We start from the raw sequence: 24,742 nt of genomic DNA, 5'->3' as shown, positions 1-24,742 counted from the left end.
AGTGCACATATCATCTAACGTGGCAAGTTAGTGCATTTACTCCCAAGACGCGTGCCACCGACTGGGCTCAAATCACAACGTGTGTTGAGGGCGGCAGGCGAAAGAACGATCCCAGTCGAATAAAATGCAACTCAGCGGTGTCCGTCAGTTCATATCTATACTCGCGGCTAGTGCCCACAACGATGGCTAGACCTTCGTCTCCAAAACCGATACAAGCTCTATATACGCTGCTTTCTCTCCAACTATCGTTCACCGGAAACGCAGTGAGTGCCCTCCAAGAAACATGCTCGGGACCTGGCCAAGTCTGCGGCAACAACAGCATCGGACCCACCTGCTGCCCCACTGGAGAGTACTGCCAGCCGTGGAACCCATGGTACTACCAATGCGTCTCCCAACTCGCCAAGTGCGGCGTACCTGAGGTCGGTGTAGACTACTGGGGAAATGACATCGCGGACATCGCCAGTCTCAAACTTCCCGAAGAGTGCTGCAACCGATGCGCGGACACCTTGGGCTGCAAAGCCTTCACGTTCATCAGCGCCGGGTGGGACGGCAAGACGCACTGCTACCTCAAAAACGGTGTCGGGGCCAAGAAGAACATCGCGAGCGCAGTGTCGGCATTGGTCACGTCGCCCCGAGTCGCGTCATGCTCCACGCAAGTAGGCGGCTACTGTGGCAACACGGACTGGTCTATTTGCTGTTCGTACGGGTCATACTGCCAGCCGTGGAACGCAGGCTACTACCAGTGCATCAAGGCCCCCAAACACTGCTCGACGCAGCTCACCGATGTCGACTTCTACGGCAACGACCTCGGTGTCGTGTACGGCCTGCACCCTACGGGTTGCTGCGATAAGTGCACTCAGACTGCCGGTTGCGTAGGGTATACGTTCGTGAACAGCAACCCGGGCCAAACGGCCTGCTATCTGAAGAGCAGTATTGACGGTAAGCGCAGATCGGTGGGAGCCGTGTCAGGCAAGGTAGATCTAACGGGTGTGAGCCACATCCAGGCCAAGATTCGTCGAGGAGAGGCTCGGTCGAGGGCTGTCAATCTGGGTGCTTGGCTCGTCAGTGAGTACTGGATGTCATGGGACTCCTATAGGCTCTGGCAAGACGTGCCGACCGATATTGCAGCGCAAGGAGAGCTTGCCGTCATGGGATATCTCGGCAAGACCGAGGGCTCTGCTGCGTTTGAAGATCATTGGCAGACGTGTAACAGTCTTGCGCCGAGGAAGGTCTTGCTTGGCGTGTCCGGCGTGCGGTCCTTGGGTAGGCAGGTGACGAGGTTGGTGGAGGGGTTGTTGCTATTGAAAGCAAATTGAGAAGTGATTGAGATTGAGCTGTTTGCTTTTACGGATGTCCTTGAGACCACTAGTGTACTACCCTAAAGCCTATCCTTCTCTAATCTCAGCTGCTATCTGTTCTACCAATGATCTTGTCTAAAATATCCACGTAGTTGTAGTTTCATCAAAAATCCAGTTCCCATACTGGATATTATCAAATCTTGATGATTTAGACCAATCAAATTAATGATTATCGGACGTATCAGATTCTTGTTCTTATCCTTGAATATCTTGCGCCATTCAGATATTGGTAGACATGCATACGAAAATTTATTGTTCAACCAGATTGGTTGTAGTTGCGGCAATACCTGCCGCTGACGGCAACTGCGTCACATGACCTCCCTTCAAGAAGACGCCTATTTTGAAAATGGCTTCGGTCGCTTCTTGGATTTCCAATAGAGGTCGATGAGCCCAGGAATCTGCTTTAGATTCTCAATGGGTTCCCAGGTTGCATCAGCTCTGAATTCACCTAGCCACCAAATCTTGTACTGCGGTTTTCCCTTGTACATGCGGTGATCAATCACCGCTTCAACGAGTTGTCCTTCGGTTCCATCGGCTAACACGACTTTGTTCACCTGCTGCCTTCGCTTTGGGTCCTTGCGATACGGTTTCAGCAATGATGTGTGGAACACAGGATGCAACTTTAATCCCTTCGATAATCCCAACTCATAGGAATCTTTTGAGATCTTCTTTATCACTGGAAAAGGTCCAATGTATCGTGGAGCGAGTTTCTTCGACTGGGCATACCCCTTGTGACGGATATCCAAATTCTTTCCGTCTAAAAGCACCATGTCGTTGACTTCGAAGTTCTGGACAAGTCTATTCTTGTCGTAATAATACTTCATACGCTCCTGCGCCTCGCTCATACGGTCTTGTGCGACCTTGAGTAGGGTCTCTTGCTGAAGTAAAACCTCTTGCGCTGTTTTCTCCAATTTCTTAACTCCGGATCTGATGCCACATCGTCTGGCATGTAGGGGACATATCCTAGATCCGCTTCGAACGGCGACATTCGAATCGTGGAGTGTACACGTCGGTTGTAGGCAATTTCTGCCAAATGGAGATATTCATCCCAGTCATTTTGAGCTGGGTTGACGACACCTCGAAGATAATCTCCGATAAATCGATTTGTCCGTTCCGTTTGTCCATCTGTTTGGGGTCGGAAAGCCGATGACAAGTTGTGCTGCGTACCAAGCGCACTCACAATACTCTGCCAAAGTTTGGACGTAAACTTGGTGTCTCGATCGGATATAATGGTTTTGGGTAAACCGTGATCCTTTACATAATTCTTCATGAACACGTTAGCGATATCTGTGGTGTTGTCCGTTGTCTTCGTCGCAACGAACTTCGCTCGCTTTGTCAGCCGGTCAACGATTACCATAATCGCATCGTAACCTTTGGTGCTGACAGGCAGTGACACTACAAAATCCATTGAGATGTCTGTCCACCTACCCGAAGGTATGTCTAGTGGTTGAAGTAGTCCCGGCGGCTTGGTTTGTCTCGCCTTGTTGCGCTGACACATTTCACATGTGTTGACATAGCGCTGGATGTACTTCATCATCTTCGGCCAGTAGTATTTCTCGCGTACTGCCAAATAGGTCTTATAAAACCCTGGGTGTCCTGCTGCTACTGCATCGTGATTCTCGCAAATGACTCGATTCTTCAGATCTTCGTCATCAGGGATGTACAATCGTGGAGTCTGGTCTTCCGCAGTTTGATAGAAAAGAATGCCATCCTGTAAGGAGTATTTAGGCAATTCATCCCCTTGCTTCAGCTTCTTGATGATCCACTGTAGATCCTTGTTCCACGAATACATCGACTTCGCCGTTTGGGCCACTGTCACCTTGTTTGGTACAATCGTTGCCACAATTTCACGATTCTTGGCTGCTTCCAGTAGCTCTTGTAAGCTTACTTGAGCAGCTTTCAGTTCAAACTCTGGATTTCGTGACAATGCATCAGCCACGGTATTCGTTTCTCCGGGAATCCACTTGAACAAAGGCTGGAATTCAGCAAGCTCATTGAACCATCGTGCAACGCGTCGGTTTGTAGTCTTCTGAGTCAGAATCATCTCAATACTTTTGTGATCCGTTTCGACCGTAAACGGTCGGTCAAGAAGATACACACGCCATACTCGAAGAGCATGCATGATCGCGAGCAACTCCTGTTCTCGAACAGGGTAGTTTAGTTCTGCTGGCTTCATCTTCCGGCCAGTATACGCGATTGGATGCTCTAGCCCTCCCTCCTTTTGAAACAAGACTCCCCCGATTGCAAAATTCGAGGCGTCCATGCGAATACCAAAAGGTTTTGTGAAGTCAGGAAGGCCGAGAACTGGTGGTGAGGCTAACCGGCGTTTAAGCTCTTTGAAGCACTTGAGTTGATCGTCCGAGAGTTCAATAGTCTCTCGTGGACGCTTTCCCTTGATGCTGTCATGAAGTGGTCCTGCAAATTGTGCAAAGTCCTTACAGAATCTGGACACATAGACCGTAGTTCCTAAGAAGCTCTCCATTTGCTTCTTGGTCTTGGGAACAGGCCATTCTGCGATGATGCGAACCTTGTCTGGATCCATTCGGACTCCTTTTCGTCCGACGAAATCTCCTAGGCATGGAATCTCGTCCACACAGAACTGACACTTGGATAATTTGATGTAAAGTTGCTGTTCTTCACATCGCTTGAGCACACGATCTAAAGCTTCAAGGTGCTCTGCGACATCTTCACTCGGGGTGAATACGTAGATGTCGTCAAAATAGATCCTCATCACGTCTCTTAAGTCCCTAAAGACTTTCTGTAAAAGACGGTTAAATGTTCCGGGACTACCACTGAGTCCCATTGGAGTAACGAGGTATTCAAATAGACCATCAGGGGTCGAAAAAGCTGTAAACGGTATGTCCGATTCACGTAGCTTAACTTGGTAGTAACCCCACAGTAGGTCCATGCACGAAAACCAATGACTGCCCGCCATGGCATCAAAGGTATCCTCCTTGCGCGGCATTGGTATAGCCGGCAAAATTGTCGCTAGATTAGCTGACGATAGTCGTGCACAATGCGCCATCCAACAGGCTTCTTGACACAGAACGTCGGCGCGGAAAATGCAGACGTGCTTGGTCGAATAATGCCCGCTTGAACCATCTCTTTGGTCCAATCTTGAATTGTGATGCGCTGATCAGGGCTCTGGCGCCATTGTTTCACCGAAATAGGCGTGGTACCAGGCTGGAGAAGGATTTCGTGTTCGATCCCTTCTCGTACAGGAGGCGTCTCGTTTGGAAGTTCCGTGCGAAAAACAGTATCCGCATACTTGCGTAGTATATCATACGCTGGATTATCCTTAAGTGCCTCCCATCCTTGACTCTTAAAGCGTTCTGCCTTCTCAGAGTCATGCGGATTGATGACAAAGATTGCTTCAATGTCCTTGTCATGACGCAACATTCTTAGAAATTGTTGAGCTGAAATAAGTCGCGTCTTGCCATATTGGCCTTTGTGGCCATGCTGCCGATAGTGGTTGAAAATCTCGCGACTTTGGTCGATACGAGATCTGCGTTGTCCAGCGACTCTTCTAGCTGGGCGTTGCTTAGGCAGTCTTAGTTGAGCATCTTGCTCATCCTCCATCTTGATGCGTGGTGTGACCTGCCCTGTACTCCAGTCGATATCCGGGTTTTGCTCTCGCAGCCACATCATGCCCAGAATAACATCCTTGTTTTCTGGAACGGGCATGACTTGGAAGGTTCCCGACGTCAATGGGAAACCTGGTAGCTGCAGATTCATCTCCACGGTTCGACGCGGACGGTGTACCACTTGGTCATAACCAAGGTCGACCTGCATCAACTCGCCTTCGGTTACATCCAGCCCAAGCGTTTTCACCAATTCCTCAGATACGCCATTTAAGCTGCATCCATTATCAATGAAAATGGTGACGGATCTCTCTTGACCCGTTTCTTTGTACGCATGAGCCTCGGCTTCCAAGATAGCATACAGTGCGCCGCTGATGTACCTATTTGCTTCCTTACGTTTTGGAGCGGTACATTGCGGGGAAATGTGGCCAACTTTGCCACAGTTATTGCATGTAGCTGTTTTCGTCCAGTCATCATTCTTGTTCTTCTTCTTCTCGAATCGCTTTGGTTTCTGCGATGTCGGCTTGATTGAACGTTTACCGGATTCGGCCGGTGACTGCGATGACTTGGACGGAATGCGAGGTGGTTTACCCGAGTAATGTGCAAACTCGAAGTTAGAGGCAATCTCCATAGCGTCTTGAAGCGTACTCGGACTTTCTTCTTTGATTTTCTTCGCGGTTTCTTCCCGTAGTCCATTCTGGAAAAAGAAACGCTTCTCTAGTTCACTTATCTCTAATTCAGTTTGAGACAACAAGTCTTGGAACTTAGAGACATATTCGTGGATTGTTTCCTTTTGTTTTAAGTGAAACATCCGCTCGCGAAGATCATACTCGAAGTCCTTGGGTCGGAAACGTGTACGCAGTTGACGCTTGAACAGAGACCATGTTTGGTGAACGCTCATGCGCTCACAATCCGTGATAAAGGCACGGTACCAATTCAACACGGACTTGCCCAAGTTACTGGAGATTAGCGTCACAAAGTCTGACGAATCAGCTTCCATTATGTGACGCTTGTTGGCATAGTACTGTTCAGTAGCGAAGATCCATAGCTCAATGTCTTCGCCGTACTTTCCTTCATACACAGGAGGGTCCTTCTTCTTGTGTTCGCCTCTTGATGCAACGAGGAATTCAAAACGCTCGTTAGCCTGCTGCATTTGGGCTTGCATTTGGGCTTGCACCTGGGCTTGATATTGTTGTTGCTGCTGTGTAAGATACACTAGTAACTGCTGCATGGACATCGTATCGGGTCCATGACTTGATTGCGCAGCTGCTGCAGCGGGGGCGGCCGAATTTGCCTCATTATCGGCACTAGCCCCATTCGGTTGTGCTTGCGTGCGTGTTCTGGAACGTGTTGTCGGGCGTGTGGCTTCATTGTCACTCGGAGAGCTCATTCTGCTCTGTTGACGAGGTCTAGGGTTCGGGGACGGGCGCTCAGTTGCACGACCTCTTCTTTGGGTCATATCAACCGGACTTCTCAGCGCCGTCACTATATACTACCGAAACCCTAAACTAAAGCCTTTGAAAATAAAACGGAACTGTCTAAATTCTTATTTACAGTCTACGTTTCTTGTAAAGTTGGACGGAGTGGTCGAATGTTCCTTCCAAAACCGTTTGGGTACGCTCGATAAGCTGTTTCAGCTGTTCCGAAAATTCGTGAACGACGTTCCTCGCACTTGAATTTTTACAATCCGGAATTTCGTTTCGGATGAGTTTGACAACCTTAAGTTGCTTTACCGTCGTTAACCACAGGTCCTTTCGAAGTTTATCAAGCTCCTTATGGCGATCGGTTAAGACCTTAGTGGTGTTGACGAACGGTTCTTCGGGCTCGCGAGTTTTTCGTTTACCCATGCAACAATGCACACTGAAACAGTTGCAGTAGCAATGGATGTAGATCAAGTAAGACCAAGTAGGTATACCGAAAGGAAGTTATTCTCCGTGTTTTCTGAGGCGGGACAGGGATTCACAAAGTGAAAGCACTAAACCGCGGACCCACAGAAGGAGTACCAATCGAGTAACCACACTGGTTCACAACCACACCGACTAGCCACTGAACGTAACGTTCGTGCTAAAAGACAACCCTTTCGCAACCTAGTGCTCCCCACGATGTGGCTCGCACTAATAGTCACAGGATACTCGCTTCCCACTATGTGGCCACAAGTACCCTAGCCTTGAACTCTTGAACTTGAACCGAAGCTTGAATCGAAGCTTGACCAACAAGTGCTACCATGTAACAGTCTTGCGCCGAGGAAGGTCTTGCTTGGCGTGTCCGGCGTGCGGTCCTTGGGTAGGCAGGTGACGAGGTTGGTGGAGGGGTTGTTGCTATTGAAAGCAAATTGAGAAGTGATTGAGATTGAGCTGTTTGCTTTTACGGATGTCCTTGAGACCACTAGTGTACTACCCTAAAGCCTATCCTTCTCTAATCTCAGCTGCTATCTGTTCTACCAATGATCTTGTCTAAAATATCCACGTAGTTGTAGTTTCATCAAAAATCCAGTTCCCATACTGGATATTATCAAATCTTGATGATTTAGACCAATCAAATTAATGATTATCGGACGTATCAGATTCTTGTTCTTATCCTTGAATATCTTGCGCCATTCAGATATTGGTAGACATGCATACGAAAATTTATTGTTCAACCAGATTGGTTGTAGTTGCGGCAATACCTGCCGCTGACGGCAACTGCGTCACAAGACGTGGATCACCGAATCCGACATCAAAGACATCGCCAACACCGGCGTACTCAACACCGTTCGCGTACCTGTCGGACACTGGATCATCCGCGATGCCACCGATTCACCCGGGGAGGAAGGCGACATCTTTGCGTCTGGAGGACTAAAGTACCTCGATGTCCTCATCAACGACTGGGCTGTGAAATACGACTTGGCTGTCATAGTAAGCCTTCACGCGCACCAGGGCAGTCAGAACGGGTACGCGCATAGTGCTCCTGCAGCGCTGGGGACTGTCGAGTGGAGCACCACACAGACAAATGTCGACAACTCGCTCAAGTTTGCCACATTCATCGCAGAGCGATACAAGGACAGCCCAGCCTTCCTCGGACTAAACCTCATGAACGAACCTGCGCCGCCCACCGACCGGAAAGTATTGATACAGTACTACGTCGAGGCGTACAACCGAATCCGAGCCACCGGGAACAACTGCATCATACTAGTGTCCCCGCTCGTGTCGGAGCAAGGTCCGAGGGGATTCGATGGGATGATCCAAGCCCCCGAGTACGACAACGTGTGGAACGAGATCCACGCGTACTTCATCTGGGGGTACGAAGACAAGAGCGAGGAGTGGATCCTCGACCACCTCGACACGTACAAGAAAGAAAATTTGCAGCTGGAACCCAAGAGCAATCGGTTGTTCGTCGGAGAATGGAGTATGGGCGGACCTCCCGACGACAAGGGAAGGTTCCAGGATATTGGCAACTTCTACGAGCACGGACGGAAGCAATTGACTATGTATAACGAAGAAGCCACTGGCGGCTGGGCGTTCTGGTCGTGGAGACACTCGGATGAGACCATCAAAGGCACTCCCTGGTCTCTGGGTCAGCTCTTGCGCGACGGCGACCTGAAACTCGGCTAGGAAAGACAAATACCAACTTCAACTCCCAATTTGTGTCGTACAGTTTTGTTTCCCAATAACGAAAAACCGGTCCGCACGTATATATTAAGGGTTATTGTAAATAGAAGGCTTTTATCGTATGAAACTTACGTTTCAATAGAGTGGTTTAGTCAGGGAATAATGTATGAGGCGGATCATATTTTACTGTACTAAACCCAATACAAGGTTCCACCCAGACCGCAAACCGAATCTTGGAAGTAGGATGGCCAGTCTCCGCCGGTTCCTGCACCGCGATGCCCCGCCGCCTGCGTCCTGGCAGGCGCAGGACGCATCCTACGCATCTCCGGCCTCGCACGCGCACCGCGAGCGCGCAGAGACGGCGCCCACATCGCAGCTGGAGGCCGCCAGTGAGACAGGCACCGCCATCCCCGTTCCCAACACGCGCGTTTCGAGCTTCTCGCGGCGTTTTCTTCGACCGCGGGGGCGGCCGATCGTCGTCTTCGTCCTCGTCCTCGTCGGATGGGGACGACTTGGAGGGCGCAGGTGCGGGATCCAGGACAATTTAGGATATTGAGGATGCAGACTAAAGTTTCATTTTTCCTATTTGTGAGTAATAGGCGCCACGACGTCAACAAGTTACTTCCGTCCGCGGACGATGGATGGATACACGAGATATCTCGAGTAATGCGAATGATTTTGGTTGGGTAGGTAAAGACCTAGGCTAACTGTTTGTGTGTGTGTTTTTTATCTTGGCAGAGCTGCTTTTATGGAGGGATACTTGGAGAAACAGAGCTCGGAGGACCCCAGGCTCTGGAAAAAGCGGTGGTTCGTCATGCAAGAGAGCAAACTGTTCTACTACAAGTCGCAAGACGACGTGCGCGAGCAGAAACCCACGGACGAAACGTGTTGCGGCGTCATCTCCATGGAAAACATCGACTCGGTGACAACAGCGGTACGGCTTGCTCTACTTACTGCCTACTACCAGAGGGCGACACTGACCTGCACCTGCGTCTACTCTCCTATGTGTAGAAGGACTTTGGCGTCGCTGCCTTCCAGATCCGGATGGAAAGTCGGCGGTATGTCTTGCGCGCCGAGTCCAAAGATATGGTACGTTTGATTGTTGGTGCCAGTTATTTTATATGATAAGGTTACGTATTTTTTTATTAAATGCTGTGTAGATGCACGAGTGGCTCTTTAACTTTCAGAAATCAATCGCGAATATCGTGTCAGCATTGTCACGGACGCAGGTACATATTCGGTTGGATCCGATTGACTAGATTGGTGTCTAAGTTTCAGTCTGCTGGTCACATCCTTTCAGGCGGAACATCGACCGAACCGGCTTTGCAATAGTTTATCTCGGAGGGTACGTGCAAAATTTCGTTACAACGGCCGAGTCAATGCTCACTTTCAAGCTTGTTTGCGTGTGGGATGCTACTGAAGCAGAGTATGTCCCGCGTGAACCGGAGCGTGTCGTTCGACTACCAGGATTACATGGACCAGTTCCCAGTTGCAGCCTCTGTCGATGATTTATATCGTGGGCGTGCGAGCGGTGGTTTTTTTCGCGTCAACGAGCTTTTCTGACGAGTCAACGGGTGGTGAAGGCTCTTCGTCTTCACGGACGAGTCCTCGGAGGTCCAGCAGCCCGCTGGGTTTTGGTAATTTCGGACCGCGGAGTCCGCTGATGTTTGCATTCGACCCAATGGATGATGTACCGGAGCACCACACTCCCCCAGTACGGCGGAGTTCAATTGCTGAAACGAAAGAGGACAGTATCAATCGCGATGGACATCTGCGTTTGGGCAGCCGGTGGGAGGATGGAGCAGCGGAGAGTAAAACCACAGAGACAGCCATCGAGCCTCCACCAATTATGCCAACTTCGTCACCTCCAGTCGCAACAGGGAAATACATCCCTCGATATCTTCGGAATCGCAGCGCCGCAGAGCCGACGTCACCACCACCTCTTCCGATTGACTTGTCTCCTCCCCCAGATCCTGCACCCGCTCCTACTGCTGGTCACTGGGTGCCTCGGCACCAAAGAGAAGGATTCGCAGAGATGCAGCCAATTGAATCGCTCTCTCGCGACTCTTTTCATGAGACCTTCAATGAGGACAGCTCTAGCTACTCCACAGGCGACGACGTTCATGGAGTGACGTCGCTGTTGGGTGTTCGATCGGCCATGGAGGATGTTTGCTGCTGTATTCCCGACCTTAACACCCACGTGACGGACGACCAGCTGCACCATCAAAAGCAATCATATTACGCTTTATTCGATGGGCATAGCGGTGTTCGGGTGAGTTGTCACTGATTTCATGTACTATTTCGTGTTGTTGCTCTAATTTATTCTTATGAATTGCAACTTGCAGGCTGCGACGTTCTCGAACCAGCGATTGCTACCGTATCTAACTTCACACGAGCATTTTATGTCGGATGCGCGCATAGCTTTCGAGGAATGCTTCGCTCGGATCGACAAGGAATTTCTTGCAAAAGCTGAGGAAGAGGTACGGAATGCAGGTGCTGTTCCTACCTTGCTTAGAGACAGTCATGGAGATGCTAAACTTCCTGTTTACTTTGGTATTCATCACAGAGCCTGGATGATGGTACTACCGTCGCTGTGGTGCTGATCCGGGGTAATCGCTTGATCACGGCAAATATTGGAGACTGCAGGGCAGTTGTAAGCATTGGTGGCCAGGCGCTGGACATCATTGAAGAGCAGACACCCGGCCGTGAAGACGAGCGAAAGAGGATTGAAGAGCAGGGAGGTTGGGTGAAAGAGGAACGTGAACTGCAGCTGTCGAAGCTGCACTCGATGGATCTGAGCGATCCAGAGATTCAGCAGCGCGCCGAGCGTGTTGTGAAGTGGGTGACGATTTACCGAGTGAATGGCGAGCTGGCTGTTTCCCGCGCTATCGGAGACATTGACTATAAGGGCGAGGCGCTGTCGAAGTACGAGTATTGGGCGTTCCCCGAGGGGCACGACCGTGTGTTTCATGGTGACTTGGTTATCTCGATGCCTGAGTGTCAGGTATGGTGGGAGGCGACATGGGCATAGCGCTTTGGCGAGTAATTGACAGTGTTTTACGATCTGCTCGTGGTACAGGAAATTGAGATCACGCCCGAATTTGACTTCCTCATTCTCGCGTGTGACGGTCTGTGGGACACGATCAAAAGCAGGGAGGCCGTGACGTACGTCGCCGACCGGCTAAACGAAGGGTATTCTGCACAGGTACGAGCAAGATTTTACCGATGGACTTGAGACGAGACCGTCTAACATTTTGTGTGTCTATTCCCTACAGCAAGCAAGCCAGTCGCTCGCGAACTTGGCGATCCGGTCGGGCTCGTCCGACAACGTTACCGTCGTTATTGTATTGCTCAACACGGAGCAGACGTCCAGCTCAATAGATGCATTCTCAAAGCAGTAAAGGGAGGAACAGCTCGGGATCCGACCACCTTTCCCACGCGTCATCATTGAAGAAGTACAAGAAATGCCCGGAAGTCATCCACGCAGATATCGTGTGCATATATACGTTTTCGTGTTTCCTTTGGAGCTGTACGAGGCTAGTTGGTCCGAGCAAAACCCTCTTCTAGTGCAGTGTTCGCTTACTTCTCGACGGATGCAATGAGATCTGCAGACACAAGAGACCCGAGTTAGTCATCGTTTTCCATTTTCAACAGCACAGCAAAGGCCAGATCAATCAATGCCTTACCTTGCACAATCTTGCTGAAGGCCGGGGCCGCAACGGAGTCTGGGTACTCCTCCAGGAACGACACGCCTTCCTCGCATGCGCCCGTCATCTTGTTGTCGAGAGGGAGACGTCCCAGGAACGGCACGTTGAACCTCTTGGCCATGGCCTCCCCGCCGCCGTTGGACGCAGGGAACACCTCCATCTGCACCGAGTGCTGCAGCAGCTCGGGCGCCTTCTCTTGCAGCAGCTACCAACAAAACCACAGCGTGAGTCACAACAACCCCCACACTAAACAACAATCCTCCCACCTTCATAAACGCCGCAGTCTCGTCGTTACCGTCAGCTCCGACAAACTTAACTTCACTGAGCGGCCGCTGCACACCGCTCATGTTCTCCACGACGCCCAGCACATTGATGTTGGTCTTGCGGCAGAAGTTGAGCTCCTTGCGCACGTCACTCAGCGCCACCTCCTGGGGCGTGGTGACCACCACAGCTCCGTCCAGATCGGCCTCCTTCATGTACTGCACGATACTGATGTGCTCATCCGACGTGCCGGGCGGCGTGTCGATGATGAGGTAGTCAAGGTCCCCCCACTGCACGTCCACGAGGAACTGTTTGATGATGCCGCTCTTCTTGGGGCCGCGCCAGATGATGGCATCATCAGCGTCGGGCAGCATGAAGCCGATAGACATGACACCCAGGTTGTCATCCACGTACACGGGCGACCAGCCAGCTGCGCTCTGGTGCACCTCCTGGCCCAGCAGCCCGAGCATGCGCGGCACGCTGGGGCCCGTGATGTCCACGTCCAGTAGCCCCACCTGGAAGCCCTGACCGGCAAGCGCGAAAGCCAACTGGCACGCCACCGTGCTCTTGCCCACGCCGCCCTTGCCCGAGAGCACCAGCAGCTTGTGCTTGACGCCGGCCAGGCGCTGCTTGACGTCCGACACGGCCGGGTCCGGCTGCCGCGCCGCGCCCGACGCGCACAAGCTCTGGTTGGGGCAGCCGGCGCAGCCGTCGACCTTGCCGGCTTGTTCGGATTGCGGCCCCACGCAGCTGTCGTTGGCGTTAGCAGGAGCGGACGTCGCCATCTTCGAGCGAATTGAGTAGTGACTTGCAGCGCAAACGACACACCACTGGCACGTTATATGAAGCGTATTTTGTGTGGTGCGTAGTTTTGACCAATAAACGAGGAGCAGAATGCTGGTAATGCATACGCGATCAATAACACAGTTTAACAGTGGTTGCCACCTCGAGAATCGTTTTCGTATTTCAGAGATCTGTCAATTGCTAGCTATCTCCCGGTCCAGGCTTACGCCACGCCGTCTCCACCGGCCTCCGTTATGGCAGTCGGCCATGGCTTCTATTTGAGTTGTGTCTTCCATTTTTCCAAGCCAGGATAACATGTCTGTTCCCATGTACCTGATCACCTTCTCTCAGGTTTGCACTGCATCCGTGTCGCCTAGTAGCGTTCGTTGAGTGCTGGTTCGTCGCGTCATTGCTAGTCTCGCTAGGGTATCCACCATTGCGTTGTTGTCGCGCTGGTGCAGGTATCACCCGTGAATCGCCAACCGTTCCGTTAGTCTACGACACTTCCAATACGCACGTATCAGTTGCTTCATTTTTGGCGGCCTTTGCCGTCTATCCTGTGCAACAACGTGGCCATTGTCTCCAATCACATATCACATGCAGTGGGGAGTTCTATCGCGCAGACCCGCGAGAAATCCTAGCCCACTCGCGTTCTGTGTGGCAACACCCTGTAACAGCACCCATGGCATCTCAATGACTCCACTATCAGAGGTTTCAATCTGATTTCAAAGCGAATCGACCTCCGTCAGCCAACATCCAGTATCAAACAACTGGTAGTAATAGCTGTAGCTAACGAGGCTCGCACGCAAGCGCTTACAATTCACTGATTCTTAATTTTGCAACCTAAGGATCAAACACCGAGCTCCGTCAGCTATGGATTTGGACACGCGCGATGATCGCCCCCATCAGCGCCCGCGCGTCAAACCCAATGGAACGCAATGGCAGGCACCAACAAGTGGTCATGTTCCGTTCCCAGCGGATGCAGAGACAGGATAATCCGCACAACGTGCGCCCAGACTAGTGGTGCAGGTAACCGTGGCACCAGATATGCTGGCGCAGATGCTACATTTAGACGCACACAAATGAGTCATATGCTCGCTCACACGGCGCAGATTCAACAACAAATTCTTGAGGACCAGTCATGCTCCAGACCAACGCGGAGGAAATCTGACCCACTGCGCCTCGAGGGTAGCGACAACGCCGACCTGGAATTGTGGATTTTCAGCATCGAGCAGTATTACACTGATTTCCAGGCCGAGATGCATGAGCTCTCGTTGTCTTTTTCAGACATGGTGTTTGACAATATGGGGGTAAATGCCCAAGTTTTGTACAGCGACATTACGGTTTCGCTAGGGACAAATCCATTGACTTGGCAAGTCTTCAAACGAACGCATCCGCGCACGCTATCGTAATGTCGAGTAGGAGCGCGCAGAAAACCTCACTACCAAACGGTATGAGTCCCACCAACAACACACGCTTCCCTTGCAAAGGTCAGCGAACGTTAGATCAACACCTGAAGACCAGGAGCGATCCCTTACACCGGGTTGGTTTTTTGAAACCCCTTACAGGCGGTACTCACGAGCCGGTTGAGAAGCTGACACATGTTGCTGGTGAGCATACAGCTGAGCTTGGAAATCTTGACACATTTGCGCATTCTGCTGACTGAGGTCAACAGCAATACGGTCAACGGCTTGAACAAACTGTTCGAATGGGTTCGGTGCAGCGCCTCCAGCTGGCATTTGGCCAGCGTGTCCCAGTTCTGCCATGGTGAAACTGGAGAGTAGACAGAGACTTGGTGCTTGTCGAAGTAGCGGTGAAGAGCAGACTGGCGAGTGGTTCCCGAAGCTTGTAGGTAGAGAGTCGAGGCCGGAGACATTTCAGAAGTGTCGCAGCCCTCACCCATGCCGAAGAAAGAAGTGCTATCAATTGGAATGAACCACTTGTGCCCAACTGAGTGAAATGCAGACTGAGATTGGATTCAGGTTAGGTGGTAGCAATAACGGCCCGTAGCTTACTATGAGGGCAGTCTCCATGGAGCCATGGAGACACAGCAAATGAAGGTCAGGTTGAACCTGACTGCACACGCAGTAGTGACAGTGAACTCGGATTGGACCACGTCACAAGGACTTCTGACAGATCATAGAATCTGTTTTGGGCTGGAGCCACGTCAACATGTACAGCGCTGCCGAGAGCGAAATAACGCCAGCTACTTGTCCACGTCAACTTGTAGGCCATTACACGCTGCAACATATTCCGTCACCTCGGAAGTGAATGGGCCCTTCAACAGAGCGGTCATCCTCTTCTCTGGCGGCTTGCAGAGGAAGACGCAAAACCAAGCTACCATGTTGACTACCAGGTGGTTACTTGGCCTCTTATATGGGTACAGTGAACTTCTAGGATTTTGATGCCACTTTTGCATTTGCCATCGTCTTCAAAGGCCTCTCAGGTGGCTATTGTGTTGCACGGCTAGTCAAACGTCGCCCGCATCTGTATTTGGAAATATGCAGCGATCTCGTCGTCGTACCCCCAAGCTTCACCCGGCCCCATTGAAACCTCGTGACAAGCTGGAGGAAGCGGACAGCTACTGCATCTCATGCGGTAGTCGCAACGTCGTCGTCTTTCGACCGTCCAAAAGCACCAACAGTCAGAGACTCATCAAGTGCCAAAGCTGTGGAGTCATCTCACCCGACTTCAGCCAGCCCAAGCCGCGTCCTGGGGTCCGCGAAGACTTTGTGCCGCTGGACAAGACTCGTGTGCAGCGTAAGACCAGGATCGGTTAATTAACTCCATGAGTCCCTTGCCTTGCGTCTGTTGACTGAAGCTTTGTGCTGGGCAGAGATGGCGGACCAGGTCCTGGACGCGTTCACGCACCAGCGCACCAAGCAGAAACTGCAGCGAGCACTTGCACTCGGTGAGCGATTCTTGAACGAGTCGATCCTATCGTGAGCTAACATCACATCTTGTCATCGTGCAGCTCAGGGAGACCTCGGCTTGATTTGCCACGTACGTGGGCGCTTCAACTGCGTCACGCTGTGCTGAAAATGCTGATGCTTGGCTTTGATCATGGCAGAAATACCTCCCCGTCGCGATCGAGGTCTTTGCTCACGTTGTTTCTCGCTACGGCTTCGCTGAGAGCATTGAAGGGGTGATGGAAAGCGTCCGCGTCATGCAGACGCTCGCCAAAGACGACGAACAGCTCGTGCAGAAGCTTTCCAACATTCGCAAGCTGCTCACACCCACCGCAAACTGGATCCAAGAAGACAGTGATGCTGAGAGAGATGACGAGCGCCGTAGAGAGCAGGAACATCATACACTGGAGCACAAGAAGGAAGAGGAGCGGCGACAGGAGCTACTCGCTTTGGAGAACGCCAAGAAAGCGCGGCTCCGTGCCAAGAAAATCGCAATGGGCCTCGACCCGTCTGTAGAGCGCCCTCCTGTTCTTGTGGACGCGCCTCCATCGGTTGTGGCAGCCGTCGAGAACGCGCGTCTGGAACTTCGCGTCAATGCAAAACTCGTGCAAAAGTTCCAGTGGTTTTTCAACGGCAAACCAATCGAGACGGAGGAATTTGTGACCGGCATCAATCGCTGCACTCTTGTGATTGCAAAGCTCACCAAACGCGTGGTGGGGGAGTACTTTTGCACGTGTGAGAACGAAGAGGGCATTGTAAGCACTCCCACGTGCCGAGTATCCCTTGCAGTCCTGCAGTTATCTCGGATCGGAAGTAAGGCGCTTGGTAGGCTGTCCTCCTCTCCGATGCACCCGTGTGAAAAGAATATGGTGATCACCTGCGTCGGCAACAAAATTATCTTGTGTGACGCAAGGACACTTGCTTCGGTTAAAGCACTCCCAGTTCTTCCGACGGCTATGAAAGCCCTCGCATGGGACCCCCGGAGCGAAATGTTGGCAGCTTTCTCGGCTGGGGTCCAACAGGAAAAGACAAACGAGTCCACTCAGGTCTACTTTTACTCACCGGAACGTCCCAGTAACAACAACACCTCTCCGAAAACAACAAGTCGTCGACGCAATACCAGTAACGTTGGCGTACCTACGAAGCCCAAGCTGCCATCGTTCCGTAACTCGCTAAAGTTTCAACTGGTAGACGTGCAATCCATCGAGGCTCTGTCCGAAGTTCACGCTGCAGAATTCTTAAACAGTGGGAGCAGACTGCTCGTGACGGACATGATGCACCAAGTTGCGCTTTACGACCTCTCCCCGTCGTTCGCGTGCAGGGGGGTCCTTTCGTTCAGTAGCGACGCAGTTTGCCACATCTCCATCAGCCCCCGGTCTCCAATACTGTTTGCGTTGGCATTGCGCAACAAACCTTTCATCAAGCTGTACAGCGACCCCAAAGCCAAAACCGCAGAGCCGCACGAGCATCGCATTGACTTCAAATTTCCAGTCCATCGGACTTCGTTCGACGCGTTGGGGTTCTACCTGGCAGTGGCGGAGACTGGATTCATGAAGTCGTGGATCTCCATCGTCAACACCAGCACGAAAAAGCCGTCAACCAGACGCTTTATAGCACATACCGGGAGACTCTCTGGACTTCAGTGGACAACGAGCACCTCACTGCTCATTTCAAGCAGCCTTGACGGGTACATCAAAGTCTGGGATCCGGTCACCACATCGAACCTCTTGAGCATACACGTGGACGTGTATGGCATTCACTCAATGTTGCTGATGGAAGAGCTCGCCGTCCTAATCGTCTTGGGGTACAGTGATTGTCGTCTCCAAAGCCGAGTGATGCTTCAGCTTCCTGAATTGGAGGCGTCACGCCTCGTTGAAATCAACAAGCAAGCCACAAACATCCAGAAGACTTGGAAAGGCAGGAAGACTCGCGAGTTAATAGCCAAGTACATCAAGTAGCATCTTCCTCCCATGACCCTCGCAAAAATAGACCCCTACGTTGCACGGGGCTCAGCTTGCCCTTCAGCTCTCAATCCCCCCTTCAAACAGCACGCAATGACTGACCAGCCGAAGCCACTGGCAGCACTATTGACACTCGCCGTGGCGAAAGCGGGCTCGTCAAGCTCGTTCCGAGAGAAACTCCATGGCCATCACACCTCGCAAGAAGAGCAGCAGACCCAGTCCATGATGTACGCAGCCCGAATGACTTACTTGGATGACTCGGACCAGAAAACACCCGATCCGCTGTTCCTCACGCGCAAGCAAGCACAGAAGATGGCACAGCAGAATCAAGATGTCAAGGTGCCTCTGAAGCGCCTAGAGACGAGGAAGATGAACACGGCAAACACCAACAACGGACCTACCGTTGTTAGCTGGAAAAAAGGTAGAGCAGCGATGGCGGCAATGGAGAAGCAGCACACCTGGGTACCGCGCTTTCAAGCCGGCTGTCATTTCTACGAGTGCGTCGAAACAGGAGAATGCCGAGTGTTTCCAAACGGTGATCCAGGCCTAACACTCGCTGTCCACAACGAAGAGGAAGCTGACAGCGATGAAGACGACCCACCTTTTCCAGAAAGCTTTGCATTTCTAAATGGCTCGCACAAATAGACAGCTCACACTCTTCTGGTCGTGCAGTCCACCACCTCTTAGTAGACCTTGGTAACTTCCGACGGTGTCGCGTCCTCGTTCCCATCGTCCTGCTTGTGGTTGTAGTCGTTGGCAACCATGTCGTGCAGCTTCTGGGTTTCCTCTTTCGACATCTGTACTCAGCATTAGAACATCAATTTCCCTCAGATACAATCTTTTCCGTCAAGGCATCATGCCTTTCGTAGTCAAGTACCTTGTACGGAGAATATTCCTCGCTTGAGAACCGGCCACTCTCCACATCGTCGCGGTAGTTCTCGAGTCCGATGCGAATCTGCTCGCCAACATCAGCGTACCGCTTGCAGAACTTTGGCACAAACTGCGCGTGGTGAGGGTGCTGCAGCATGCCCAGAAGGTCATGGAAAACCAGGACCTGACCGTCCGTCTCGGGCCCAGCACCAATGCCGATGGTCGCGATCTTGAGAATTTCTGTCACAGCCTTGGCAACGGCAGAGGGGACGCACTCCAACACAACAGCGAATGCTCCCGCCTTCTGCACAGCGAGCGCGTCTTCAATGATCATCCGAGCCTGGGCAGCTATGCAGCAGTACACAAGCAGGCGAGTCAGCATCTCCCACGTCAAGAACGCGCAGCAAAGACGCAGTCATTACCCGTGCGGCCTTGAGCACGGAATCCTCCCAGGACACTGATGTGCTGAGGACGAAGACCGATGTGCCCCATCACAGCAATTCCTCCATCAACGATGGTCTTGACTGCAACGAGCAGTACAAATCCATGAAAACTCCGTTAGTTGTCTTCAGTTTCGCACCAATGCAAGAAGCCTGCCGTTCTTACTCGTTTCGGCGCGCTCCTTGCCTCCCTCGATCTTCACGCAATCCGCACCTCCTTCCTGTTGCACCACGTCATTTTCGTCAATAACGCTTCACCTAATCCAAGGTCAACATACAATCCTACCTTCATCAAGCGTTGAGCGTTCTTCAGCGCTTCATACGGCGATCCTTCGCACGTGCCGAACGGCATGTCCGTGATCACCAGTGGACGGTTCGCTCCACTATCAACAAATCCAACCGTCAGCTACCCCAAAGTTCTCACGATCATCACCATTACTCACCGCTTCACCGCCTTTGTGTGGTGGATCATGTCCTCCAGCGTCACGGGAAGCGTCGTGTCCATCCCCTGCAATTGCAGGAACAGTCAGTACTGTGCAGCTCTGTAGCTCGTCATCTGTGCTGCATAGCCCTACCAGCTCCACCATGCCCAATGAGTCTCCCACTAGCAGGATGTCGAAGCCCGCCAGGTCCACGTGCACCGCCGATGGGTAGTTGTAGGCCGTGACCATGGTAATGGGCTTGTTCTTGCGCTTGAAGATGCCAATGTCAAGCGTCGAGACCTTGCGGCGCTCCAATAGCTTCAGAGTGCGCGCAGCAGCCTCAGCATTGTAGGCAGAGGAGGAGGAGGAGGAGGAGTCGCTGAAGCATTGGGCGGCGGGGCAGGTGCGGCGTAAGGCGGCGGGACGACGGATCGCGGCGGTCACGCAGCGCATCATGTTGAGGACGAAAAGATAAGTGAAGCTGTGGATTGTTGCGTTCCCGAGTAAGTACGAGTACACCTCGTATACGAATCGCGAGTAATCAAGCGCATGACGTTTTTGCACTTGGCAGACAGCGATTGGAGTCGTCGATGCGGATGGCACAGCGCGTTGCAGTGACGCAGATTCACTTGCAGTGCGCTGCCAAAGTGAATAGTACATGAAATACTGGGCGCTTGGCTGAGGTAACTGAGAGGAGAAGGCGCTTTGCTACCACCTTTCAGCACAACATTCAGCTGTCTAGGCTGCTTGAATGCATTGCCAAAGACTGAGTCGATCTATTGCGAGTCTTGCTTGCGCTTCGGCTTGTCGCTGGTTGTCGCCGCGTCCTTGCGCTGCCAAGCTGGACTTGTTGCCTCTCATCTAATCAGCGAGTTCATCTCATCATCCGTTCATCATGCGTTATCCGATGAAGCATCTTCAATCCGGTGTTGTAGTTTTGACCTTGACAATGTTCGCTGTACAACGTGCCCGCCTCTCCATCCAAGCGCTTCAACAGAAACTCCTTCTCTGCGTATGCTTCATTCGGGAAGTCCTTCGGGTGCGGCGACGTGGAGCACAGACGCATCTCTGGGTGGACACGCGAGCCTCGTCCAGCAGATCAGCGAAGCTGAAGATCCGACTTCTTGTCGTGGTACGAGTTGACATTCTGGTCTAATGCCCTGGCCACTCAACGTCCGCACCTCGTCGATAATGGAGCTCATGACACGATTGCGCTCACGCCTGCGTGTGAACGGCACGATGCAGTTCGAGTACATGTTGTCGCACCCTCGCACGATGGACACAAACTGTGCGGGTCAGCGCGCACGGGGCGATGTCCACGTACGTCTCGTCCAGCGAGATCTGCTCATTGATTGTGGCCACGCTGCTGCTGTCCACGACGCTCAGCAGGTTGGGGGTGTCGCGGTAGACGCCGGGGACCACCACCACGTCCACCATCTTTCTTGTCCGACTCTGGGTCTACTAATACGATATATATGGTGTGTATTTTGTGTGGTATGATGTTTTTGGCCAATCGTGGAGGGGCGGAATGTTGGTAATGCATACGGCACGGACCGACACAGTTTACGGGCGCCGCTGCAGGAGCACAATACTCGTCACCTCGACCTTCTTGTAAACCGTGTGAATGGCCCAGATGTGTACGAATGGTGTGGTGGGTGGACATACAAACTTCCTCTACACTCCGCGGCCCCCTTTTGCCCACCATTGGCCTGCCATTCTCCCGACGCCTTCATCCGGTCGTCTCCCTGCCGCAGCTTCCTCTCTTGCCCTCCCTGCATTCCCCTGTATATCTGCATTTCAGTGAAAACCCTATAAAAAGCTCAAGACACTCCACGCCCCAAGACCGCAAGACCATGAGCGACACGTGGCAGCCGCAGCCCGCGCTGCTCAACGAAGTGGTGGCCCTGCTGCAGGCCTACATGGTGCCCAACAACCAGGTGCAGCGTGAGTCCTACCAGCGTCTGCAGCAGTTCCAGAAGAACCTCGAGTTCAACCTGTACCTCGTGCACCTGCTGTGCTCCCCACAGGCCGAGCCCAACGTGCGGCAGCTCGCGGGTCTGCTGCTCAAGCGCAACATCAAGGCTCGCGACGCCAGCGCTGTGCTCTCCCCCGCCGAGAGCGAGATCCTGGCCGTGATCCGCGCGCAGACGCTGCGCGTGCTGGCCGACCCGCTGCCGCCCATCCGCAACACGGCCGGCTCGCTCGTCACGACGTTCGTGTCCCAGTGCACGTTCCTGGACGAGTGGCCCGAGCTCATGCCGGCGTTGCTGGCGCTGTTGGAGCTGCAGGACGACAGCGCCGTGGCCGGAGCCTTCGGCGCGCTCGTCAAGATGTGCGAGGACTCGGCCGCCAAGCTCGAGAACTCGCCCAGCCGCCCGCTCAACGTGCTCGTGCCCAAGCTGCTGCAGTACTTCCACCACCAGAACGCCGCGTTCCGGCGGGACGCGCTCGAGTGCCTCAACAACGTGCTCATCTACATGCCCGTGGGGCTCGTGGTGCAGATGGAGAACTTTCTCGCAGGCATCTCGCTGCTCACGCAGGATCCATCCAATGACGTGCGCAAACTCGTGTGCAAGAGTATCGTCATCTTGCTCGAGGTGGGCGTGCAGTACCTCGTGCCGCACCTGGACAGCATCATCCAGTTCATCTTGCGCGCCAACCAGGACGAGGACGAGAACGTGGCCATCGAGGCCTGCGAGTTCTGGGCCTCGTTCTGCGACCTGCGCGAGTTCAGCGACATCAAGCACATGCTCCAGCCGTACCTGGCGCAGATCGTGCCGCTGCTGTTCCAGCGCATGGTCTACAGCGAGGAGGACCTGGCCAACTTCGAGGCTGAGGAGCAGAATCAGGATGAGAACGTGCCCGACCGACCGGAGGACATCAAGCCCATCTTCCACCGCAAGGCTGGCAGTGGCCACGAGGGCGGCAGTCTGGATGACGGCGAGGACGAGGACGACGAGGACTACGACGATGACGACGACGACTCGCTGCTGGAGTGGAACCTTCGTCGCTGCTCGGCTGCGAGCCTCGACAACCTGGCCAATGGCTACGGCAACGACATCCTGCCGACGCTGCTGCCTCTACTGCAAGAGCGTCTTGCTCAGGAGCAGCCGTGGCCGCTTGTGGAGAGCGGGATCCTGGCTCTTGGCGCCATCGCGGACGGCTGCTACAACGGCATCACGCCCCACCTGCCGCAACTGTACCCGTTCCTGCTGCAGAAGCTGGAAGACCCTGCCCCGCTCATTCGTAGCATCACGTGCTGGACGCTGAGCCGCTACGCGACGTGGGTGGTGGAGCAGGGCAACCACGAGGTGCTCTTCAAGCCGCTCGTGGAGGGCATGCTGAAGCGCATTCTCGACCCGCACAAGAAGGTGCAAGAGGCCGCGTGCTCGGCTTTCTGCACCCTCGAGGAGGAAGCCCGCGAGGAGCTGGTCCCGTACCTGAACCCGATCCTGCAGAACCTCATGTTCGCCTTTGGCAAGTACCAGGCGAAGAACCTGCTGATCTTGTACGACGCCATTGGTACGCTTGCCGACTCGATCGGCGAGAATCTGAACCACCCCGAGTTGGTAAAGATTCTGATGCCCCCGCTCATTGCGAAGTGGAATGCCCTGGATGACCGCAGCCGCGAGATCCTCCCGCTGTTCGAGTGTCTGGCGCCTGTGGCCCAGGCCCTGGGTAACGGCTTCCAGGAGTTCGCAATGAACGTGTACGTTCGTTGCCAGCGTATTGTGGAGAACGAGCTGCTTGCTGACGCCATGTCTGAGCAAAACCCCGACGAGTTCGACGAGGGTGACCCGGAGCTCGTTGTTTGCGCGTTGGACCTGATCTCGGGCATGATTGAGGGCCTGCAGAACAACAGCGAGGCACTGCTGAACGGCTCTAATATCCTGAACGTGCTCATGAGCTGTGTGCGTCACGATGTGATGGATGTGCGCCAGAGCGCTATGGGTGTTGTGGGCGACCTGGCGAAGCACGCGCCGAACCTTCTTCGCCCCGGCCTCGGCGACCTGTTGCCGGTGTTGATCGACAACATCGACCCGGACCTGCCTACTGTGTGCAACAACGCAAGTTGGTCGGTGGGTGAGATCGCTATTCGCATCGGCGCCGACATGGAACCGTACGTTGAGAACTGTCTGGTGCGCTTGATCAGTATGATCAACCGCCCGAAGCTGCCGCGCAACCTGGTGGAGAACTGCGCGATCACTATCGGCCGACTGGGCTTCGTGTGTCCGAACGTGGTGGCACCGCACCTGCAGGAGTTCGCCAAGCGCTGGTGCCGCGCACTTGCGCACGTGCGGGCGCCAGAGGAGAAGGAGCACTGCTTCCTGGGCCTGTGCTACATGGTTGAAGGCGAACCCGAACGGCATCGTCGCTGACTTCATGTTCATGTGCGGTGCCATCGCTTCGCTTGAGGGTCAGCAGATCCAGCACGCGGAGCTGAAGGACATGTTGTACCAGATCGTCCACGGCTTCAAGACGAGCCTGGGCGAAAACTGGGCGGCGTACTTCGCGAGCTTCCCGGAGCCTCTGCGGCAGTTCCTTACCACTCGCTTCAACCTGTAGAGAGCGAGTCTGTAGCTGTCGTGTTTCCCCACGATGTGAAGGAGGCGACCAAACGAGGATGAAGTAGAAGACGAATGAATGAAGACCACCACGGAGGCTACGAAGAAGAAGCTGACGGGTGGTAGAAGTAAGAGAGCGGCTGGTGGGGTGACGGCAGTAGGATTAGCAGTAGGCACATAGCAGTAGTAGTAGTTAGTAGTTAGTCGTACGCACGGACGAGCGAGTAGGACGGTAGAGAAGTAGATCACCGATCGACCCCCTTAGCAGCAGGTTGTAGGTAGCAAGCAATAGGCTTTT

The 24,742-nt window shown here is 53.2% G+C and overlaps 9 protein-coding genes across 10 annotated transcripts; 7 read left to right on the top strand and 2 right to left on the bottom strand.

The window, feature by feature from the left end:
• Positions 1–182: 182 nt before the first annotated feature.
• KRP23_9725 (uncharacterized protein) lies at positions 183–1,069 on the top strand (the record flags this gene model as incomplete). Its single annotated transcript, XM_067895316.1, has 2 exons — positions 183–939; positions 1,005–1,069. 2 exons carry the CDS (start codon positions 183–185, stop codon positions 1,067–1,069), a joined length of 822 nt encoding a protein of 273 aa, XP_067742915.1.
• Positions 1,070–8,007: 6,938 nt separating this feature from the next.
• KRP23_9724 (uncharacterized protein) lies at positions 8,008–8,529 on the top strand (the record flags this gene model as incomplete). The annotated part of the gene is made up of 1 exon (XM_067895314.1): positions 8,008–8,529. One exon carries the CDS (start codon positions 8,008–8,010, stop codon positions 8,527–8,529), a length of 522 nt encoding a protein of 173 aa, XP_067742914.1.
• Positions 8,530–8,801: 272 nt separating this feature from the next.
• KRP23_9723 (Pleckstrin homology domain-containing family H member 1) lies at positions 8,802–10,089 on the top strand (the record flags this gene model as incomplete). 2 transcript variants are annotated; one of them, XM_067895313.1, is made up of 7 exons in its annotated part: positions 8,802–9,051; positions 9,126–9,189; positions 9,265–9,460; positions 9,538–9,615; positions 9,687–9,755; positions 9,827–9,871; positions 9,952–10,089. In XM_067895313.1, the coding sequence occupies 7 exons, from the start codon at positions 8,802–8,804 to the stop codon at positions 10,087–10,089; spliced, it is 840 nt and encodes a 279-aa protein (XP_067742913.1). The 2 variants fall into 2 exon arrangements, with proteins under 2 accessions (XP_067742913.1, XP_067742912.1); XM_067895312.1 differs by having other exon boundaries at positions 9,949–10,089.
• A 472-nt stretch (positions 10,090–10,561) lies between these two features.
• KRP23_9722 (putative protein phosphatase 2C 52) lies at positions 10,562–11,927 on the top strand (the record flags this gene model as incomplete). Its single annotated transcript, XM_067895311.1, has 5 exons — positions 10,562–10,798; positions 10,872–11,006; positions 11,093–11,530; positions 11,606–11,731; positions 11,802–11,927. 5 exons carry the CDS (start codon positions 10,562–10,564, stop codon positions 11,925–11,927), a joined length of 1,062 nt encoding a protein of 353 aa, XP_067742911.1.
• Positions 11,928–12,105: 178 nt separating this feature from the next.
• Positions 12,106–13,279, bottom strand: KRP23_9721 (Cytosolic Fe-S cluster assembly factor NBP35; the record flags this gene model as incomplete). The annotated part of the gene is made up of 3 exons (XM_067895310.1): positions 12,106–12,131; positions 12,213–12,438; positions 12,500–13,279. 3 exons carry the CDS (start codon positions 13,277–13,279, stop codon positions 12,106–12,108), a joined length of 1,032 nt encoding a protein of 343 aa, XP_067742910.1.
• A 2,499-nt stretch (positions 13,280–15,778) lies between these two features.
• KRP23_9720 (uncharacterized protein) lies at positions 15,779–18,144 on the top strand (the record flags this gene model as incomplete). Its single annotated transcript, XM_067895309.1, has 4 exons — positions 15,779–16,037; positions 16,114–16,188; positions 16,252–16,280; positions 16,348–18,144. 4 exons carry the CDS (start codon positions 15,779–15,781, stop codon positions 18,142–18,144), a joined length of 2,160 nt encoding a protein of 719 aa, XP_067742909.1.
• Positions 18,145–18,240: 96 nt separating this feature from the next.
• Positions 18,241–18,792, top strand: KRP23_9719 (uncharacterized protein; the record flags this gene model as incomplete). The annotated part of the gene is made up of 1 exon (XM_067895308.1): positions 18,241–18,792. One exon carries the CDS (start codon positions 18,241–18,243, stop codon positions 18,790–18,792), a length of 552 nt encoding a protein of 183 aa, XP_067742908.1.
• A 38-nt stretch (positions 18,793–18,830) lies between these two features.
• Positions 18,831–21,316, bottom strand: KRP23_9718 (3-methyl-2-oxobutanoate hydroxymethyltransferase 2, mitochondrial; the record flags this gene model as incomplete). The annotated part of the gene is made up of 8 exons (XM_067895307.1): positions 18,831–18,944; positions 19,025–19,365; positions 19,440–19,541; positions 19,624–19,678; positions 19,744–19,840; positions 19,901–19,965; positions 20,033–20,197; positions 21,167–21,316. The coding sequence occupies 8 exons, from the start codon at positions 21,314–21,316 to the stop codon at positions 18,831–18,833; spliced, it is 1,089 nt and encodes a 362-aa protein (XP_067742907.1).
• Positions 21,317–21,732: 416 nt separating this feature from the next.
• On the top strand, positions 21,733–24,445 carry KRP23_9717 (Transportin-1; the record flags this gene model as incomplete). The annotated part of the gene is made up of 2 exons (XM_067895306.1): positions 21,733–24,174; positions 24,233–24,445. The coding sequence occupies 2 exons, from the start codon at positions 21,733–21,735 to the stop codon at positions 24,443–24,445; spliced, it is 2,655 nt and encodes an 884-aa protein (XP_067742906.1).
• Between the last annotated feature and the right edge of the window lie 297 nt (positions 24,446–24,742).

This window comes from Phytophthora ramorum (assembly GCF_020800215.1).
Source record: "Phytophthora ramorum isolate Pr-102 chromosome Unknown Phyram_PR-102_s0008, whole genome shotgun sequence".
Lineage (NCBI taxonomy): Eukaryota > Oomycota > Peronosporomycetes > Peronosporales > Peronosporaceae > Phytophthora > Phytophthora ramorum.
The sequence above is the reverse complement of the archived record's forward strand: the minus strand, read 5'-3'. Positions and strand labels throughout refer to the sequence as shown.